The 22,954-nt window shown below is 43.3% G+C and overlaps 2 protein-coding genes across 3 annotated transcripts in view; one reads left to right on the top strand and one right to left on the bottom strand.

Annotated features, from left to right (window-relative positions):
- Positions 1-1,822: 1,822 nt before the first annotated feature.
- The window catches only part of LOC140070852 (solute carrier family 35 member F4-like), a 32,633-nt gene continuing 11,501 nt past the window's right edge, over positions 1,823-22,954 (bottom strand). The window contains exons 2-7 of one of the 2 annotated variants that reach the window (XM_072117844.1): positions 22,127-22,337; positions 9,011-9,221; positions 7,793-7,918; positions 6,392-6,587; positions 4,531-4,620; positions 1,823-3,592 (exon numbers count right to left, since the gene is read on the bottom strand). In XM_072117844.1, the coding sequence (XP_071973945.1) occupies positions 3,411-3,592; positions 4,531-4,620; positions 6,392-6,587; positions 7,793-7,918; positions 9,011-9,221; positions 22,127-22,337 (1,016 nt within the window). In that variant the 3' untranslated portion in view covers positions 1,823-3,410. Of the gene's footprint in view, positions 3,593-4,530; positions 4,621-4,716; positions 4,809-6,391; positions 6,588-7,792; positions 7,919-9,010; positions 9,222-22,126; positions 22,338-22,954 lie in introns of those variants that run through there. The other variant, XR_011849006.1, reaches the window with a different exon arrangement.
- The window catches only part of SIPA1 (signal-induced proliferation-associated 1), a 137,608-nt gene continuing 130,069 nt past the window's right edge, over positions 15,416-22,954 (top strand). Inside the window, exon 1 of the mRNA XM_072117841.1 lies at positions 15,416-15,547. The gene's annotated coding sequence lies outside the window, so the exon portion shown is untranslated. The remainder of the gene's footprint in view (positions 15,548-22,954) is intronic.

Genomic DNA, 22,954 nt, shown 5'->3' with positions numbered 1-22,954 from the left:
ATGACCAGCAGGTGGCAGACCTGTGCACAGTTCAAGCCAGCTACACTTCCCGGGAAACTTGTCTTCAGCGTGTCAGAGAGCTCTGATCTCAGAGGTATGGCTGCTGGGGGTTAATGCAGGGTGATGCAGCAGGGGTTAAGCTGTCTCCTTCTGCCCCTTCTCCTTCCCTCCTCAGCCAGGGTGTTATTCCTGTGGGGTTCCCTGTGGCTCCTTCTCTTTCCCCTGTTACAGGGCTGGCAGGTATGGGGGATTGTTTACTGATGATGATGATTGCCTCGTGGTGGGCACTATGGCAGCTCCGGTCTCTCCGTGCTAGGGGAGGGCAGGATGGGCACAATGTTAGTTGTGGTGCCAGGGCATTTCTGGGGCTAGGGACCCTGTATACTGTGTGGGAAGGTGCAGGAAATTTCTGGGGATGGAGCTTTTAAACACTGGTAAATGTACAGTACATCTTTTCTGTAGTACATTTCTGTATAAGTTCATATATAAGGCGCACTGGCCTATAAGGCGCACCTTTGATTTCTGAGAAAATTAAAGGATTTTTGGTGCGCCTTATAGGCCGAAAAATACAGTATATGTTATGTGGCACCATTCAATTCCAATATTGTTAACCACACAGGCCCACATTTACTAAGGGATGTGCGCCAGTTTTCTGGTGTATTTTGCACGTTCTTTTCAGTGCAAACTGCTTGCACATGTATTTAAGATGTGCCCGATACTCATTTGTGTCGCATCGCACTATACTGCACTGAGATGGGCTTTTCAGACCGTGCTCAGACAGACCATGCGCCACATTTATCATGCAATGATATATGATCACGCAGAAGTTTTACACACGGTCCATGTGAAAGGTGAACCAAAAAAAGGAGACCCAACAGGAGTCACCGGACTGCCCCAAGTAGTCACCTATAGTCAATAACTGGAGATCCTACGTGATATTGCCAACCTATTCTTCATAAAGATACAAAACTAAAATAAAAGCTCTTTCCTTTACTTCTGACAAACACCAAATCTGAAACAAATAGTTGTCCAGGGCACCGTGAAGCCCTAATCAGATAATGGCATCTCACACTGCCTGCCAAACAGGTGCAAAACATGTTGGCACATCCACACAGGAGACCATGTACCTGTACCACAATCACAGAAGGTACATGAGATAAAGGGGACATTTTCCTGCAGGTCTCCCGATGTGGTCTACCTTATTATGTGTCAGCAGTGTCTAACCACAAGCAACTATGTGGGGGAAACAGGCCAGAAACTTAATAAGAGCATGAACTCCCAACAATTCGATATTAACAACAGAAGGAAAGGACTCCCAGTTGCCACACATTTCTCCAAAGAGAACACACACAATGAAGATTTGTGGATTACAGTTTTACAGTTTTTTTTTGCATACATGGAAAGGAAAGAATAGGATTGTAAAGTAAGACAGAGATTTAACACCTGCTAAGTGGTCTTAATAGAGACTAGGTTTAGAGCTGGAATTTTCACAACATGCTACCAAAATACAATTATTAACCACCATATACAGGAGGCATTGTCTGCTACCTGCTGTTGCAGTTAGCAACCAATAACAGCTTATATTTTGCCACAGGTCATTAATATGAGCTCTGATCTTTGATTACTTTAGACAATGAATTTAATACAGTGAGGTAATACAGTGAAGAGGTTATATGGATGACGAGAGGGAGACAGAGAGAAACAGAGACAGAAAAAGAGACAGTGAGGCATAGATAGAGAGAGATATAGACACAGATATATAGATAGTTACAAATAGAAAATAGGCACTCATAAAAGTCCAAACATAGGGTAATTAGTGGTCCTTTTTATTCCATAGTGTCATATACAGCGATGTCTTGCCTCAACATGAGCCATTTTCAAGCCAAGTGATAAGTGTGCATATGCATGTTTGATCTATGCCTTGCTTTCCACTCATGCATGTCACACACACTTATCATTGGTGCGACTATAATCATTTGGTGTGTGGACCTTATGGTGAGTGGAGTGGATGGTGAGAGATCCTTATATCCGCTTTGGGTTCATTTATTCATTTAATTAATGTAGCACTTGACACTTTGTATATATACATGTCTCTCTTATCACTTGGCTTGAGAAAGGCTCATGTTGAGCTGTACATGACATTATGGAATAAAAAGGAGCACTAATTACCCTATGTTTGGACTTTTGGGAGTGCTGCTTATTTTCCATTTGTATGTTTGAAGGACCTGAGGTGCAGTTCTGTTTGGCATGTTCCTGCTAGTACTTCATTATTGTGTGCTGTTTGGACTTTCCTCAAGTAGATAGATATGCAGATAGATACTCAAGGAAATGCAAAAACAGCACACTTTTAAGAAGGCCAAGTGTGGCGGTGGGTGCACACTCACAGGGACCGGGCCCCAGGTCCTCCAACGATACAATCCAGAGAAGTAAGCAGCACTCCGAGACAGCAATGGTCCATTGCTGTCTCGGAGTGCTGCTTACTTCTCTGGATTGTTTGCAGATAGATAGATATCCGAAGAATAGGCAGCACTCCATGTGAAATTGTTTCAGTGACAAAGCTTGAAAAAGGTGCTGTGTCACGAAACGTCGCTACATGGAATAAAGATACCCATGCTTTCATTTTATCTTCGGAGTGCTGCCTATTCTTACTATATCAATTGGGGAACTCTGCCAATGTCCGTACAGATTTTGCAACCACAATTTTTTGCAGTGCTGCTCTGGATTTCTCAATACATGTATAGATATATACAAAAAGAAAGTTCAAGCAGCACAAAAAAACAAAGCAATGAATTGCAAAAAAAGGTGCAAGCCATTCTGAGTCAGACAAAAGACCCTCCAAAAGTAACATACAAAAAATGGAAAAAAATGTTTCTTTTTTATGAAGCTTGAGAAGGGCTCAACACTGGAGCCGAAGCGTTGCTGTTAATATGGCATTCGGAATAAATCCACTTAACGTTTGATTCATTTTTTGGAGTTGTTATCATTTTGATGTAGATAGAAACATAAATATAGTTAGATATAGAGATAGGTGATACATATAGAGATATAAAACATTTTTTGTTAACCCATTCTATATTGTTATAGCTAAGAGCAGTTATTTACTATCCTGGGAAATGTCGGGGGCTATAGCTAGTTATATAATACATTACGATCAAGGCTGAAAAATGATCTGGACAGAAAGAAGTAAATGTTAAAACAGCAAAATTGTCAGTGATGAGGACTTTCTGACTTCATTGTTTGGAAAAGGCAGTCTTCCCCTGTAGCAATATTCCTAATATGGGGACCTGAGGTGACCCTTGCTCTGCTTTCTTATTTGACTGCCTAATTCTGCAGCGGGCGCCTCCTTCCTAGTCATGCGTGTTATAAAAACATTTTGCCCCTTTTGTTGAGGCAACATAAATTAATTTGGTTTAAACTGTTGAGAGGCTAGTCTTGCTCTTGGTATCTTCCAGAATATCATCTTGGTGGACTTGCTCTATACCAAGATACTCCTGCCAGTTTTCTGGTATGATAACCAACATTGTTCCAATACCAATAGCTGACATGCCCATCAATTTCCCTGCAGATGGAAATTCACTTTGTTGATCCATGGCTGAAAAAAAAACAAAAGAAACAAATATTATATTTAAAGCACTGTTAATGTGAAAAAGTTAGTCACAAATTACGCAGTGAGTAAAAGACTCGGCACTTTCAGACTATCGTTTTACGGATTACCCATTTTTTTAAAAATTGTTTTTAAATGTCCGTTTTTATTAAAGGACATGCAGACAATGAGAAAGAAAAATCGCATCATATTCTAATTTCTTCTCAGCCACAGTAAACAGTTTTCCCATAGAAAAAGAAAAGGACATAAAAAAAAGGGTCTGCCAAAAAAAAGGGACAGCAAATGGATGTCATCTGTGTAAAATCTTTTTTTCATGGATGATGCTGGGATGGATGGATTGCCATCTAATTATACTATGACATACAGACGTGAAAGTAAATAAATGCAGATATATCGTGGACAACACTTGAAAAGGATGCGTTTTTTTTGCAGATGCGCTTGTCTGAAAGAGCCCTAAGCAAGCGAGCACACATAAACGGAAGATCATTAGACAACAAGTTATGTATAGGAAAGGAAACCCACCATCAAAATCAAGCATGACTGTGGTTATCTAGTTATGTTTGTTATGCATAGCTTCCTTCCTTCTAAAATCAACTTTTTAAACTTATTCTATTGAGTCTGAAGAGCTCCCGGGGGTGTTACAAAAGCCTTTCCATGCCTCAGCTTCACAGGCTGTTTTAATGTGCAGGAGCATGTCTCACTCTCGCCCTGCTCCCTCAGCACTTCCCTATTCCTCTGCCTGATGTAATCTCTCTGCATAAGAGGAAGTTTTGCCACACAATGGGAGGGGAATGTGTTCCCTGCACACTGTAACTGCCTGGAAATCTGCAGCATGAAGGTCACAGTGTCTGAATCTATGAGTAAATGTCTCTGGTTTATCATGCTTGATTTTCATGGTCGATTTCCTTAGTGAATCCACTGCTTACCTGCTGTAACAGCCACACCTAGATAGACACCTACAGACTCTCCTGCTGTGTTTAAGAAATGACTTCCTATTTTTTCCAGGAACTGAAATACTGAATACAAATAGACACATTAGTACTAAACATTTACAGAAAAAAGCTTTACAACCAGCTTTACAACTTAAAGCAGATATACCGTCTGATTCATACCTTATAAAGCTGCACAGCGCCTCCCATCACCACTGCATACAGAGTCTCAGCATGTGCCCTCTGCAGCCTAATACAGGTCTGCATGGGTGTGGTATGTCGACATGAAGTCACCACTGAACCTTTGCACCCCAGCAGAGACAGGAGACCAGCGGGTAAGACCTGACCCTTAACTGTTACATAATGAAAATTATAGCCCTTGGTCTATATTCTATCTACTGGCTACACATGATTGAAGTTTTACTTATTTGCAGTCCCGGGAGCACCAGTTTCTGAATCTACTTTGCTTCTACAATTTTGTGAATTTCTAAGCTTGTTGATATTATTAATCTGCCACATTCATATACACTCACCGGCCACTTTATTAGGTACACCTGTCCAACTGCTCGTTAACACTTCATTTCTAATCAGCCAATCACATGGCGGCAACTCAATGCATTTAGGCATGTAGACATGGTCAAGACAATCTCCTGCAGTTCAAACCGAGCATCAGTATGGGGAAGAAAGGTGATTTGAGTGCCTTTGAACGTGGTATGGTTGTTGGTGCCAGAAGGGCTGGTCTGAGTATTTCAGAAACTGCTGATCTACTGGGATTTTCACGCACAACCATCTCTAGGGTTTACAGAGAATGGTCCGAAAAAGAAAAAACATCCAGTGAGCGGCAGTTCTGTGGGCGGAAATGACTTGTTAATGCCAGAGGTCAGAGGAGAATGGGCAGACTGATTCGAGCTGATAGAAAGGCAACAGTGACTCAAATCGCCACCCGTTACAACCAAGGTAGGCAGAAGAGCATCTCTGAACGCACAGTACGTCTAACTTTGAGGCAGATGGACTACAGCAGCAGAAGACCACACCGGGTGCCACTCCTTTCAGCTAAGAACAGGAAACCGAGGCTACAATTTGCACAAGCTCATCGAAATTGGACAGTAGAAGATTGGAAAAACGTTGCCTGGTCTGATGAGTCTCGATTTCTGCTGCGACATTCGGATGGTAGGGTCAGAATTTGGTATCAACAACATGAAAGCATGGATCCATCCTGCCTTGTATCAACGGTTCAGGCTGGTGGTGGTGGTGTCATGGTGTGGGGAATATTTTCTTGGCACTCTTTGGGCCCCTTGGTACCAATTGAGCATCGTTGCAACGCCACAGCCTACCTGAGTATTGTTGCTGACCATGTCCATCCCTTTATGACCACAATGTACCCAACATCTGATGGCTACTTTCAGCAGGATAATGCGCCATGTCATAAAGCTGGAATCATCTCAGACTGGTTTCTCGAACATGACAATGAGTTCACTGTACTCAAATGGCCTCCACAGTAACCAGATCTCAATCCAATAGAGCATCTTTGCGATGTGGTGGAACGGGAGATTCGCATCATGGATGTGCAGCCGACAAATCTGCGGCAACTGTGTGATGCCATCATGTCAATATGGACCAAAATCTCTGAGGAATGCTTCCAGCACCTTGTTGAATCTATGCCACGAAGAATTGAGGCAGTTCTGAAGGCAAAAGGGGGTCCAACCCGTTACTAGCATGGTGTACCTAATAAAGTGGCTGGTGAGTGTAAGTATTGTAAATTTAGTAATTAGTATTGTAACTCTCATGTAACTCATGTAATAAAAAAGTAAGGAGAATAAATGCTGAAATTACATGATCTCACAATGTATGGACTTACAGGAGAAGATGATTACTGTTACACACAGGTATTCCATGGATAGAGCTGTTGATACCTCAGGAACCTCTGCTGTTTTCTGAAGATATACTAGTAGAGGAACCCACCACAGGAACAAGCTGCTGCAAACACTACATAGCCCCAAGAATGTAGCTGATTCCTGACAGCTCAGTCTACCAATAAGAAGACGGAACAGTACCTGTGAATATTTGGAGAAGATATCAATTTAACAGTTTACCAATTTTGGATGCTTCTGCACTAATTGGATTCATTTTTTTTATTAATGAAGGAGTTATTGGCAACCAGAAGTAATAAAAAAACACAAGTACATGGCATAAAGCAAGAGTTTTAGCAGAGTAAAGCTAATAAACATCACCACTTAAATGCACATAGTAAGCAATTTATCCTCTACAAAAGTAAACATCTAAATCTAGTCGCATGAAGACTCTAAGCAGGCGGTGATGCAGAGATGGATCATTGAGGCGGTGCCACTGAGATAACCGTCTAGTTTATCAGAGAAAACATAATAATCGAGACACACTAAGTATAAACAGAAGATGGAAAATAAATCAAGGGAAATGGGAGAGGGGGATAAGGAAAGCTGTCTGGACACTGGTCCTACCAATATATGTGTGCTTCAAAGTCAAGTAAACATCCCAAACCTTGAGGATGACTGAAAATCAATGCAGGAGCCATGTTTGGCAGCTGTGGGGACTTGGGGGGGGGCTGGATCTCTATTATACAGCAGCCCCCCATTCACATGATGCAAGGGAGAGACCACATGACAAAGATTGCCCTTGCAAATCAGTAAAAAGAAAATGCTACTTGGTCTCTGCAATCTCTGTCAATTGAATAAAAACTGGTGCAAGAGGGAAATGAAGGCAAAGTCAGTGAGAAACCTTATTTATGATTGCATACATTGAGAAATATTTTTATGCCACAGATAATCCCTTGAAGCTCAGCCCATGTACCCCTTGTCAATGGGGTATGACTGTAATATAGAAGCGCTGTATTGATGATATACTGGAAAAAGCCAGCATTTCTAGAGGAGAGTAAAATCCTTAGATACAACGTGTTTCAGCCAGAGACCTGCATGATCATGTTCATGACTTAGGCAGACCTGGATCCCCCTCACATACAGATATCTATGGCAGAGGGAACAATGCACTCCCTGCTCTGCCGTAGACTGCAGAGTGCATGGGCATCTGACTTCTGGAAGAGGAGGAGGTTGCGCCACACATCGGGGAAGTGGAAAATGTGAGTAAAGTTTTATTATTTTGTTGTACATTACTTGGGCGGCGGCGTGTTAAAATATATTGTGGAAAGTGTCCCCACCAGTTTGCGTCCAGAGGCCTCCACCAGCCTTAATCTGGGCCTGGGTTTAGGTGACATGTACCATATTACCTCATTAGATGCAGTCACGGCAGCTGCAGATAGGGTCAGAATTTCATTATTTTGTGTATCCTCTTCATGGCTTTCTGCGTGCGACATCATGACCACTCCAGCCATGCAACAAATAACAGCAACAACCTGTCAGCAATAAAGGTAAGAGAAAATATAGGGTTGGTATTTTGTGAATGAAGTATAACCAATCACTGAGATGTTCTGTAAGGCCTCATGCACACTAACTTGTGCATGTAAGTGGCTGCAATCAACAGGTAAGTGGCAGGGCCGTAACTTGAGAGGGTGCAGAGGGTGCGGTTGCAACCAGGCCCATAAGCTGTTACTTTCCCATATGAGGAGACTAGTATTATAAAGCATAGATTATCTTAGGGGGCCTGGTACAGACTTTGCACTGGGGCCCATCAACTTTAAGTTACGCCACTGGTTTGTTATTTGCAGCCTGTGTGCCCATAAAAAATACATGGGGATGTGTGCTAACACACATCCCCGAACAATGTTTGTTTATATGAGGCCTAAAATTTTGGCGAATTACTTTGTCCACAATTTTTTTGGCCAAAAAAAATCATTATTATCTGACCTGCAGCACAAAGCATGAAATCTGTATCAACTCCATAGGATTTATATCTGAAAGTCATGACAGAAACCAGCCCAAGTTTGTTTATCTATGACCATAATCATTTTTTTTCTTCACAAAATAAGTAAATGTAAAGCAAAGTGTGGTAATTAAAAATAGTAGAAGCCATTTCAGAGGTAATAATGCTAGCAGTGGACAGCAAAATGTGGCACAAACCTGTAAGGCCTCGTGCACACAAACTCATGCGTCTCATAGGCTGCAAACAATGTGCAAAGGCCTGTAACTTGCCGTGTGCCATCGTAAGGTCCACTAAAGCACCAGTGACAACAGAAAAAGACTACAAACATGAATAGGATTAGGACCTGCTCCATAATATGTGGCTTGGTTGGTTGTCTTATACACAGAACTGTGGAAACCACAACTGTGTGAGCCCATAGAAAAATATAGGGATGTGTGCCATGCATTGTGATAAAAACTGGTACATGACCCCATGTTCAGGAAGCCTAATGGCTAATTCAGCAGTTCTTGGAGAATTACTATCATTCAGTTTCACAAAGCATTGTAACATGGCACAGATACAGTGTCCGTTTTATTGACTTCTGACTATGTCCTAAAATGGACTCTGATTACAATGTATTACTTACTCTGGTCCCCAAAAACTGATCCCTTAGTATGGTCCAAGAGAGAAGATAACTGAATGCCTTGTTGCAGGAAAAAAGAGCAACTACTTCTGAGGTGCGTTGGTTGTCTAACGCAAGAAAGTAAAGGGAGTTGGCTAGTAGAGACAGACTACAGATCGGAAGGATTCTTTTTATCACCAGCGCAGCAGTAACTGAGTGAGGGCCAAGTTTACAGCTAGAGGAAATAGAATAGTAGAGATAGATGAAAATAATTAATGACATGTACATAAACATGTTCATGAGAAACCTAGTAACCTAAAATCAGTGTAATAATCTGAACACATCCTAGAAATTATTAAAGGGGGTTCCCATGCTAAAAATATTGCTAAGCTAACCATAAAATTGTTCATCCAGATAAGAGGGGGTCATAAACCCAGCTCTCTTTTTCTTAGCAAATTAGAAATAAAATTCGAAAAGAACAAGAGGCTCCTTTATCTGTGTAGATGTAAGACTAGATTACTACTGATCATAATTCATTGAGAAATGTTATATATTTTATAAAATAAATACTGTTTACTTTGCAAGAACGTGCACATAAAAGTATAGCATACATTCAAATGATTAAACATGTATTTCTAAATGAGGGGGTTTTTATCACACTAGCTACCTGTGAAAGGCACATAAACATTGGGGCACATTTACTAAGAACAGGGCAAACTGCACTAAATGCACTTTGCCTGTGTAGTGTGCAGAGGGTGTCATATTCTGGATTTCTGGCACACATTCTTCATGAATCTGGCTCACTCTGCACAGCTACAACAGACATTTATGGGAAATTATCTTCACACAGCAACATTTTTTTTAATAACATCCAATTGAAGAAATGTTTATACATGGAAGATTAATGAAACTGAATGTGAATGCCCAGACGAGAATACCCCTTTAATTGTGCTTGGTTTATTATTCTTGATCCTTATGGTAGATGTCCTTTAAAGGAATAGGCCAGTGGTGGCGAACTTATGGCACTGGTGCCAGAGGTGGCACTCAGAGCCCTCTCTCTGGGCACCATCACCGAGCGAGAGTTCGCCAGACAGGACTCAAGGCCTCTTGCAGTCCCAGGATCCTGGAAGGAAAGTACAATGATAATCCAAAACTTCTTCTCCATCTTTCTACTGTGTATGTGTCCTCAGATGCCTTTGTGAAAAATATACCACTAGGTGTCAACTCTCTTATGTCCAGCCTGTATAATGCTATTTACTACCTACATGATACTGCATTATAGTATACCCAAACAAAAATGCAATATAACTCGCAAATATTTAACCCCATATTTCATTAGTGTTTCCATTTTTCACTTCCCACTTTCAAAATTCCATGACTTTTTCTGTGTACAGATTGTACTTGCTAGTGATGGTATTTAATATTCCATGCACTGTACTGGGAAACTGCAAAACAAATTCTGAATACGGCAAAAAACACATGACATATCCCTATTATTCTTCTGGTTGGTATGATCATAGAGATAACAAATTAATATAGGTTTTAATCTTTTGTTTAAAAAACAATTCTTCCTTATGCCATATTCTGAGGCCAATTACTGCACTTTTTCATACTTCAGTGTATTGAGCTGTGTCAGGTGTAATTTTTTGCGGGATATTTTCATTGTTACCATTTTGGGGATTGTACGATCTTTTAATCACTTTTTATTACATTTTTTAAGTGTTACAAAATAGTAATATAGTACGTAGTATAGTAATATAGTAATTGCTTCTGTATTTTTAGACCCCCTAGGGCAGTGGTGGAGAACCTATGGCACGGGTGGAGCTCAGGGAACTTTCTGTGGGCACCCATGCCTTTACCCTAGCACAGAGTTTGCCAGGCAGGATTTAAGGCTTCCTCCTGGAGTCCAAGACAGCGCGGGACACGCCATGCTCAGAACAATTTTAAAGCGACACTTTCTTGGCTGCCAGGACCTACAGGAGGAGCGAGAAGGTGTGGGCAGAGATGGTTTATCGTTGGAGCTCCTGCTCTGGGTCCCGTGTTTCTTCCTCTTCAGGAGACCCTGGAGGGAAGCTATAATCCATATTTCTAAATCTGCTTTCTATTGTATTGGTATCCTGAGTACTCCAATACGATTGAAACTTGTGATACAGCAGGGATCAATAGGTTACTGGTTAAATTGTCATGTTGCCACATAAAAGTGAATTTTGGGCACTCTGTCTCTAAAAGGTTGCCATTACTGCCTTAAATCCTAGGTGATCTGATTCATCCTACTGTATTGCAGTGTATGAGGATTATTTTACTAGTCTGGCTGGTGACAAATGATGGCAGCACCCATGTGCTGATGGAATATAAATGCCCCTAATGGCTTTGGCAGGGCCATTTAAATAGTTAACAATAGTTTATGGTGTTAACAATGGGTGTTGGCTGCATTATGTAGCAAACATCCAGTGTGTATATTTTGCATCTGCCTGGCTCAGCCCATCAGCCTCTTCTTCATACACTTGCTGCTACACAATGATATTCGGGAATGTCATGGTGTAGCAAGAGTTTAATTTTTCAAGTGCTATTGAGTGCTATGTTGCTCCTAGAGAGACCCACCATCCCATATATTTGACAACCACTACCACATCCAAGAATATTTCATCAGTAGGGATTTTACAAAGTGACAATCTACCTTGTATAATGTCCTCTTTACTATTTCACAGCTGCCTAGTTTGGGGTCAATATCCCCTTTGTTTTGTTTAAATTATGCCTTGACCTGTTTGTAATCCATACATACCTCATACCTGCCTGGACTGGTTTTGGGGTCACTTCTCAGTATCCCTTTTTAAGATATGCTTAATCGACTGTGTATAATCCCTATATAATATTTTGTACCTGCCTTGTTTGGTTTTGGAGTCACTATCCCTTTTGTTTTGTTTAAAATATAATTCACACATAAAATTTTGCTGCTTTTCACAAATCAATTGGTGTTGTCATACCTCAACAACTTTGCCTACCACTTCCATTACCTATGTCCAGCAGTTTCTTTGCCATCTTAATCAATTTGATTATTTTCTCCTCTGTTTAAGTTGCTTATCATTGTGAATCCTTGGAGTGTTTGCACAAAAGGATGTTTTTACAGATGGGAGGAGCCTGCTACTTGGGCTTACCCGGTCCCATCACGATCCCACGGTGCTTTATCCGACGTGGATTCGGGTCCGGTGCGATTCACTAACGTTGTGCGTCCGAGTTCTTTCCTGTTGATACCACACCGCCCAAAGTCCAACCCGCTTTGCGATGGGCTCTGGTGGAGACCGGGTACAACTTAGACTCCGCTCCCAGGTGTCGGCTTATGTCATCGTCCGTAGTGGTACAGTGGGTGTACTACACTGAATCCTGACTTATACCAGCATTTCTAAAAATGTGTACCGTGCACTACTTATTGTTTTTACTCAACATGTGTTTATTGCATAAAATAGCACATCACTAACAATTGTTGTGCGTATAATAAAATGAACCATAAAATTAAACATAAAATTGAACATAAAATCATAATGTAATATATAATATAATATCAGTGGGACATCACCATAGATAGTATTGGGTAAGTAATATGAGATCTTGCTTTGTATTGTTATAGTACCGGAGTCAAATGTCACCTTTGAGTGAGTACACAGCGTCCCGAGTCCATAGTGGTAACGTAGCACAGTGGAGGCATTTTGGCAGCAAAAAAAAACGATGAAGGTAATACATAACCTATAAGGATATTACCCAACTGGAATAACCACAAGTGACTTAAGACAAATATGTTAAGCTGTGTGAAACAATCTATCGGACATAGCAAATATGTTGTCTACCAACGATTGGAAGTACTGTGGAATGTCCCATCCTTATCCTCGTCTGGATCTCAGTTCTTCATTGACTATTTTTGTTTTGGGCATGCACAGTTTTAACTATTTGGTTTTATTTGGTGACACCAACTGTTTATGTACTGGGCTATCTAGTGTTCACACACGACTAGCGGTGCAGGTTGTAACAGCAGCCATTTGACTCCAAAACTATAACAATACAAAGCAAGATCTCTTACTTACCCAATACTATCTATGGTGATGTCCCGCTGATATTATATATAACAATATGATTTTATGTTCAATATTATGTTTAATTTTATGGTTCTTTTTATTAGTAATGTACTATTTTTTGTTAGTGATGTACTATTTTATGCAATAAACTAATAATAAAGCACTGCATGGTACACATTTTTATCTAGCTCGTTTACATTTAACGAGGGGCACACGGTATTACCAGAGCACACTTCCCACTAGGGCTTTGTCCAATAGGTTGTGAGTGCGGTCTAGAGATTCATTACATATACCAGCATTTACACAATACAATTAGGGCATCCTTAAGCTGTCTTATCTTCAAAGTAAAGTGCACCTATTTGGTTAATCTTTTTTTATGATACTCTAATCCACCAATTTACTAGATTGTCTTTGCAATCTTTCTTATAAATTCTTATAATTATAGTCTTATAATTCTAGTCAACTCCGCTCATACACCCATTACTAAAACAGCTACTAATGTTGTGGTATTCTTGTACTGTACTAGTGAATGTGGTGATATTGCAATATTCCCAATGGGGCCAACATCATGTGGAAGCAGCTGGAACTTGAACCTGGAGTTGCTGGCTATGGTGGTGGCTATAGGCCGCATGTGTTATGAGGCCTACTTAAGTTCTGTAGTAGGCCTCATCTATAACCTCCTAGGTCAGCAGATCAGAGCAAGAAGAGAGGGAGGTTGCGTTTGTAGAATTTATCTCCCTGGGCCACTCCCGGTATAGATGTCTGTGAAGGAAACCGCAACGTTCTGGACCCCTGAAGGGTACGCAAGGTCACTCAGTTATCCTTTTACAGACACTCCCAGAACGCACAGGTTCTGAGAGGCGCAGGAAGTGATTTATAGTTGTCCATACAACTTACGGATATGGCACAACCCTAAATCACATCCCTGAATGGCTATAAGATCCCTCTCACTAGCCGCAGTGAGACAGAATATTATCAGCCCTATGCTGCCACCAGTTCTCCTTTAATATAAGCCCGGTCTGTAACGGGATTATATAGGGTGAGGAACCAACCCGGTAGCATGTATATAAGCGAGAAACCCAGACGTAAGATTTGTGATCGAGATAAAAGAGCAACACAGATTGGATTTTATATTTAATTGCCTTAAGGTCACACTAGACAGTACAGTACACCCAATAGATATATACAGTAAACAGAGCACAAATTACATGGGTAGCACTACAAGTCTAAGCAGTTTGGTGAGTTAGTTACCTTTGTGTGTGTGTGGCCCTAATGGGGATGGATATTCCACACTTTTAGATCCTCCCTGCGCTTTGTTAATGTTAAAGTTTCCCCCAGGTGAAAAGACAAAGACTCCTTCAGTAGTGCCTGATTATATCAGGTGTGGACACACCTATGTCCACCCTAAGGAGGGGTCAATGGTCACTCCTACCTGGTATTACATCCAGAGGCCTGGAGAGGACACAGCTACCCCAGGGGGAGTCCTGGGGTCATGGTTCTGGCATCATTGGATCCGGGTGGATCCCAGGATTCCATTGATACCAAACTTGACCCATTTGCTATGGTCCTATCCAGAGATATTGATAACTCTGGAACCGTGTATCCGAGAGCCACGAACCATGAATTGTTGAATGAATTCCTGAGAATAACAAATCCAAAAATGTATTTGGTGTTCTGGTGAGACGGACCATAACTTCACAACTGTCTTCACAACTTGGTGATTTGAGAGTTTTAATGGCTCTTTGTCTGTATAGAGTGGGGGGTTCCTGGAGTCGGTTTGTCTGCATAGGTCTTTGAAGCCCAGCCACATGCTGAGTTTGTCAACAATGTGGCTCAATTAGGTTAATTTAAGGTGGTGCATTACTAGCAGGCCTCCCCTCCCCCGGGTCACATTTATCACAATGTCTATCTCACAGCAGATATTATATTGGAGACCCATGATGTTAGCTGCTGGCCAAGGACACACACGGTGAAGCAGAGATCTGAGGGAGCTGCAAAGAGCAGGATGGAAATAACTCTTTCTTTAGAGGCTAGCAGGCAGTAGATTTGGCTGGCTTGGGTGATAATGAGCACTGGTGGCTTGCAGTAACATCAGAGTGAACCAGTGGTCAACTTTGCTGGGCAGAATCTCCTCTGAAGCCAGTTGGGTTCTGCTGCATCAGCAGCACAATAGCAATCTCTGTTGTAGCAGCACACAGAGATACAGAAATATCTAAGTCCAAAGACTGACAAAGACCGAGAAGTCCAGACGACTTCTCTGGACTATACTCTGGACTGGACACATGCTGGTGTTTATCCAATTCATGTTCAGTGATTTTCACTGAAGCTTTACTGAACCATTTTTTTTTTCACTTTTTCACAGTTTTTTTCCACTGGTCTGTGATTCAGCATCCCATTCATTCCCCCTCCCTTCGGCAAAGCAGAGGATGATGTCAGCCAAAGGTGGGAATTAGGCTCCCCTTATGACCCACTGCTCCTTCTACCAGGGTGCCAGGTAGGATTACAAAATTCATTTTCTAGGGATATGACTTTTTTTTTTCTAAAAACAGTATGGGCAATAGTTAGCAAAATGCTATGAGAATCTGTCATTAGGTTTATTATTGAAAATTTAACCTTAACTTTAAACTTATATTCTAATGTGGACATCTATCTTGTCTCTGCTCTGTTAGCAATATTTAGTGGTCTACTTTACTTGAGCCTAATAGACATAGCCAGAAATCTACTGGAACAATGTTTTCTAGGCATGCTCTGTGGATTTGATGATAGTAATCCTATCTGTATTGTAATGTAAATGAAGTAGGTGCTGCAAAGAAAATCCCTACAGAATTAGCAGATGTCAGTATATATTGCTAGTAGAGATGGGCGAATTTGTTAAAATTCGTTTCGATCCGATTCGCTGAATTTTTCGCAAAAATTTAATTCGACCCAAATCGAATCAAAACGAAACATGTTAAAAAACAGGCATTTCCTGGCTGCAAAGAGCCTGTAGGGTGTTGTAAAATGTTGTGCCATGCTTAAATATGCATATGGAGCGTGGTTTGGTCTTCAAACAATGCTGTGTTTTAGTATGACACGCACATGACAGCCGCGGCTCTTAGAATCGCTTCATTCTTCACTTCCATGTGCACTTACTTACTTCCCCAAATAAGCGAAGCGGGAATACAGCCTGACAAGGTAACGTCTGTGCCAGCTCGAAAGGGCCGAGCTGAGGGCCAAGATCCCACTATAACATAAAAGAGTGCACTCTTTTTACACTGACATCAGATGATTCCATAGATTACGACAGAACCTGTTCTGTTAAACGCGGATACATGTGGAAAGCCCCCCAAAAGAGTGCAGAGGATGTCGGCAGTAATTTTGCATTGACGTCACTGATCAATTTGCCCTTCTTTTCACGCATCAGTGTCCTCAATCGGTCAATAATCCATCAGTATTGCTAAAGCCAAAAACAAACAGGAGTTGATTCAGAATAGAGATGAGCAGCAAATGTGATACTTGCATGTCCTCTGTGTTCTGTATCCACTCCTGCTTTTGGCTATCAATCCTGAAGCTTTTCATCCTTCTGACAGATGAAATGAAGGGGAAAACCAAACATAGTGGCAACGTCATAGAGTGATGGAGGGTGAAAACAGCATTATGGAAATCACAGGGTGTTCCAGGGAGATAGCGGTCAGTTGGCAGCAGCATGAGTAGGCTGCAGAGTGGCACAATGACAAATTATGGAGGTGGTGGAAACATGGTAGGCCACAAAGTGGCACAATGATAAGAGTGTGGAGGTGGTGGCAGCAGAAGCAGCAGCAGGAGCCCACAGGTGGCAGCAACATGGTGTCAGCAACAGGGATAGCCACAGAGTGGCACAATGATTTAGTGTGGAGGTGGCATCAGCAGCAGGATCCCACAGGTGGCAGAAACATGGTGGCAGTAACAGGGAAAGCCACAGAGTGGCACAATTATATAGTGTGGAGGTGGCATCAGCAGCAGCAGCAACAGGAGGCCACAAAGTGGCACAATGATAAGAGTGTGGAGGTGGCGACAGAAGAAACAGCAGCAGGGGTCCACAGGTGTCAGCAACATGGTGGCAGCAACAGGGAAAGCCACGGAGTGGCACAATGATCTAGTGTGAAGGTGGCATCAGAAGCATCAGGTGCCTGCAGAGTGGCACAATGATATAGTTTGAAGGTGGCATCAGAAGCAGCAGGAGCCTGCAGAGTGGCACAATGATATAGTGCGTTGGAGGCATCAGTAGCAGCAGCAGGAGCCCGCAGAGTGGCACAATGATATAGTGTGAAGGTAGCATCAGTAGCAGCAGGACGAGCCCACAGATTGGCACAATGATATAGTGTGTTGGTAGCATCAGAAGCAGCAGGAGCCCGCAGAGTGGAACAATGATATAGTGTGAAGGTGGCATCAGTAGCAGCAGCAGCAGGAGGAGCCCACATAGTGGCACAATGATATAGTGTGTTGGTGGCATCAGAAACAGCAAGAGCGGCAGAGTTGCACAATCATATAGTGTGAAGGCGGCATCAGAAGCAGCAGCAGGAGGAGCCCACATAGTGGCACAATGATATAGTGTGTTGGTGGCATCAGAAGCAGCAGCAGCCCACATAGTGGCACAATGATATAGTGTGTTGGTGGCATCAGAAGCAGCAAGAGCGGCAGAGTGGCACAATGATATAGTGTGTTGGTGGCATCAGAAACAGCAAGAGCGGCAGAGTTGCACAATCATATAGTGTGAAGGCGGCATCAGAAGCAGCAGCAGCAGGAGCCCGCAGAGTGGCACAATCATATAGTGTGAAGGTGGCATCAGAAGCAGCAGCAGCAGGAGCCCGCAGAGTGGCACAATCATATAGTGTGAAGGTGGCATCAGTAGCAGCAGCAGGAGGAGGAGCCCACAGAGTGGCACAATGATATAGTGTGTTGGTGGCATCAGAAGCAGCAGGAGCCCGCAGAGTAGCACAATGATATAGTGTAAAGGTGGCATCAGAAGCAGCAAGAGCGGCAGAGTGGCACAATGATATAGTGTGTTGGTGGCATCAGAAGCAGCAGGAGCCCGCAGAGTGGCACAATCATATAGTGTGAAGGTGGCATCAGAAGCAGCAGCAGCAGGAGCCCGCAGAGTGGCACAATGATATAGTGTGAAGGCGACATCAGAAGCAGCAGCAGCAGGAGCCCGCAGAGTGGCACAATGATATAGTGTGAAGGTGGCATCAGAAGCAGCAGGAGCCTGCAGAGTGGCACAATGATATAGTGTGAAGGTGGCATCAGAAGCAGCAAGAGTGGCAGAGTGAGCAATGACTGCCAGGAATCCCCCGGTCAGACCTGACAGAGGATGGACAATGGCGCACATAGGCAGCGGCCAACTGTGTGCTCAGTATATCTCTATAGTATGCCAATTGTTCCTTCCTCTCAGCAGCAGGAAAAAAGTCACCCATTTTGGACCGGTAGCGAGGGTCCAAGAGGGTGGAGAGCCAAAAGTCATCCCTATGCCGGATTTTGACTATTCGGCTGTCACTAGTTAGGCAAAGCAGCATGCTGCGGGCCATCTGCGCAAGTGACTCTGAGGGACTCCTGGTCTCCATATCCACAGTATACTGCCACACTGCTTCTGGGTCATCTGCCTCGTCTTCTACTTCCTCCGGATGCTCCTGCTCCTCCTCTCCTGTCACCTGAGTAGAAAAACCACAAATTGCATCAATGTCCTCCTCCTCCTCCAGTTCAGCCCCCACTGGACTCATGTGGCCATGAGATGTAGTCTCCACTTCTCCAGTGCCCTGACCAGACAGATTTTGCAGCATGAGTTCCAGGACATGAAGCAGTGGAATGACGTTATTCATCCCGCAGTCCTAGCGACTGACAAATAACGTGGCCTCTTCAAAAGGCCTGAGCAAATGGCAGGTGTCACGCATGAGCTGCCAGTGGCTGACATCAAAGTTACACGGGAGTACTACGGTCCACTTGCATCATCAAAAAATCATTAATGGCTTTTCTCTGTTCATTCAGGCGGTCTAACATATGAAGGCTGGAATTCCAACGGGTGGAAACATCGCATATCAGACTATGTTGGGGTAGACTGTTCTGGTGCTGCAACTCGAGGAGGGTGTGCTTGGCTTTGTAAGAATGGCTGAAGTGCGTGCACAGTGTCCTGGCCATTTTTAGAATGTCTTGCAGATGGGTGTAAGACTTCAGGAACTTGTTGACTACCAGATTGAACACGTGCGCCATGCAGGGCACATGGACCATCCCTCCTCTGTCCAGCACGGACACCATGTTCCTCCCATCATCTGTCACCATGGTTCCGATTTTTAGTTGTCGCGGAGAAAGCCCAGGCAAACCAGGTGTAGAACTGCGTGACACTGCTGTGCCCTGCACATGTATTATGTGTATTATGCGCCGTCTCTTCTGGAAGTTGTTGGTGTGGCTGGGCGGGAAGCACATTCACCCAGTGGGCCGTAAAGGACATATACTGGCCCTGACCATAATTACAGCTCCACACGTCCTTGCTGCCATGCACCTTGGAAGAAACTGATAAGCTCAAGGACTGGCCCACCTTCTGTTGTACATATTGGTGAAGGGCTGGCCCAGCCTTTTTGGAAAAAAAAATTGCGGCTTGGAACTCTCCACCTCAGTTCGGCACAAGCCATTAGTTCTCTGAAGGGTGTAGAGTCCACGACTTGGAAAGGGAGAGACTGCAGTACCAACAACTTCGACAAGAGCATGGTCAGCTTCTGCACCTTAGGATGGCTGGACGCATAGAGTTGTCTTTTTGTAATCGCCTCGCTCAATGACTGTTGGCGCCATGCATAGCGAGGAGCAGGAGCATCTGGACCGGGAGATGATGTCAAAGACAAACAGCTCCCTTCGGCAGAGGTGCTGGAGCCTTGACTTGCTGAAACAGCATGTGTGCCACTAGGTGCTGCTGCTGTGGCTGCGCTTGCTGGATGGACCGCATCTGACACCCGTTTCTCCCAGGCCATTGGATGGTGACGTTGCATGTGTTGGCGCAGGGCCATGGTGCCAAGGTTAGCTCCCTGGGCACACTTCACTTTCTGCCCGCAGACACGACCCACGCAGACACGACCCACGCTCGGCACTTCTGGTGTCTTTACAAAAAACTGCCACACCGCTGAGGTGGTAATTTTACCGCCAACACTCTGCACTGAGCGACTACTACCACCGCTGCCTCGCTGAGCTCCTGTGCCACTGCTTATTTTGGCCTGCGAATCAGGATTTGTACCCCGCGGACGTTTGGCTCCCATCCTCGCACTGCTGCCACCCTGCTGACTCACAGCCACAGTAGCGACTTGCTGCCTGCTCCGCAAGCTGACACTCTCTTCGCCCTACGTTGATGAATCCCCTACTACACCCGGCTCCCAAGTGCGATCGGCTACATCATCGTCAATTTGCGTCAACTGCTACTCTCCTCACCGGTGTCAGTATGCACAGCCTGCCTACTGCAGGAAGCAGCTGAAGTCTGCCCCACCTCTTCACTGCAAAGCAGCTGCTGACTGTCCTCAAACACTTCGTCCTCGCTGAATAGTGGCGCTGAGCCCAGACCACGGGAAAGGAACAGGACAGAGCCTGGTTGAGGACAACTAATTGTTGTATCACAGGAACCTACGGACTCTTGGCTGGGGTTGTCAGATGTTATATTTGAGGAATTGGATGACCTTGTCAACCATTCAACAACCTTTGGGTTGTTGATCAACACACTGCCACTAGATGACAACGGCAGTTCTGGCCTCACAGAGTCACCCCTGCTGCGACATCCCCTTACTGTGCTGCCACCTCTGCCTGCTCCACCTGCCACTTTCTGTCTGACATATAAACTATGTGGATTTGACACGTAAATCTGGCTGCAAAGTAGAGCCCCCAAAAGGTATTGCAATGTGAGTTATACAGATACCCCACAATTGACAGTGTAATTTCAGTGAAAATCACTGTATAAACTACGTGGATTTCATGCGTAAATCTGGCTGTAAACTAGAGCCCCCAAAAGGTATTGCAATGTGCGTTATACAGATACCCCACAACTGACAGTGTAATTTCAGCGAAAATCACTGTATAAACTATGTGGTTTTGAAACGTGAATCTGGCTGTAAACTAGAGCCCCCAAAAGGTATGGCAATGTGCGTTATACAGATAACCCACAACTGACAGCTCACTACTGCAGATGCATGAATGTCAAACAGATTTCTTCCTATTCGATTTTGTCACTAAATAGAACTGCTATTTGGGGTATACAGATCCCCCTTAAAGAAAAACCAGGGATTGGTCCACCAATCGCTACTGCAGATGCATGAAAGTCAAACAGATTTCTTCCTATTCGAATTTGTCACTAAATAGAACTGCTATTTGGGGTATATAGAACCCCCTTAGAGAACAGCGAGGGGTTGCAGCAAGAATCGCACAGCACAATAGCAGCAGCTGGACCCTACAACATGAAGCGTGAAGTGCTGAGATAGAAAATGGCTGGATAGAAAAGGGCTGTGTGACATCACATAAGCCTTCCGGTCACTGATTGGCTTACAGGTCTGCAGATGTCATCGGGGGTGTTCCTTTCTCCTTCCCAGAGTTCTCTGCCCCATGTAACACGTTGTTCTCGTGCCCATTTAGCAGAAACATGAGGGGAAAAAAAACAACTTCGTTCCCGCGAATCAGCATAAACTTCGGCTTCTTGGCGAATCAAATTTTTCCTGAAATTCTAACCGAAGTTAGAATCGATTCACCCATCTCTAATTGCTAGGCTTAAAAATTGCAGGATGTCAAAATTAAATCTAATATTAACAGATAGAAATTTGGGCTCCGAAGCAACCTGACGCTTATATGTGTGTGTAACTTTTGCCACTGAAATACTATAATACAGTAAATGTTAAATAACAATATTACTGTTTTGTTTTAAGATTTTATTACACGTTAGTGAGGTTAAGTATAGGTTTTAGATTTTTATTGAAAGATAAAATACCATCACCTAGTATTAAAAAAAAATGCTCAAAATGTATTGACCTTACTCATGCCTGCAGAATTACCCTGCACAAGATTATACATAAAGTACAATATGGAACAAGAAAATCACCTGTTAATCTGCTCACCACGTCCACACATGATGATGCGGCAAAAAATAGTGGCCAATATTGAAGTCACGCTGCAAATCCAAGCCAAGAACACAGGGTCCCAGCCACACTTCACAGCATTAGATGCAGTATGGGTACCGCTACCCCACAATGTGGCAGAGATGATAACAGAAAGTAAGAAACGTCCACAGCCACACCAGAGAATTGCCTGTTCTGAAAAGGTAGACGGAATTAAACATAGTTTGCATCTTCTATGAACTTTATCTACTATAAAGTTAATAGGTGGTTAATAGGTTGTAGGTACACCTTGAACACTCGTGGGGTTCCATACCATATTTGTTATGTTTATGTATTGTTAAAGTTTGAGATTATTTTTTCTTTACTAGTGGCTCCAGGGGGAGTCTAAAAGTAATTAAGGCGTAATACTTAGAACTTCATTAGAGTGTGGTGCCGTCGGCCTCTGTTGGTTTACAGAGGCTCAGCTGTGACATCCCATCAAGTGTGTGCTTAGCCTAAAACAAGTTGGAACCAAAAGTTTTGCCGGATGCGCATTTTGATGTGTCGTCACCGCTAAGCCTCTGTTATATTTTAAGATGCCCTGGAGCCCATTAAAGGGCACCTACCACCACAAATCTACCTATAAAGGTAGATTGGGTGGTAGGTGGATCAATGGGACGTGAGGATAGCCCTTTTAAGGGCTAATCCTCATGTCCCTGCACTTTTTTGATAACTTTAATTTGATATTTATTCAAATTTACTTATGTGGCTACTGGGGCGTGGAGTAGCCGCATATGAGATTACACGAGGCGGCTACTCCACGCCCCGGTAGC

This window comes from Engystomops pustulosus, chromosome 7 (assembly GCF_040894005.1).
Source record: "Engystomops pustulosus chromosome 7, aEngPut4.maternal, whole genome shotgun sequence".
Taxonomy (NCBI): domain Eukaryota; kingdom Metazoa; phylum Chordata; class Amphibia; order Anura; family Leptodactylidae; genus Engystomops; species Engystomops pustulosus.
The sequence above is the reverse complement of the archived record's forward strand: the minus strand, read 5'-3'. Positions and strand labels throughout refer to the sequence as shown.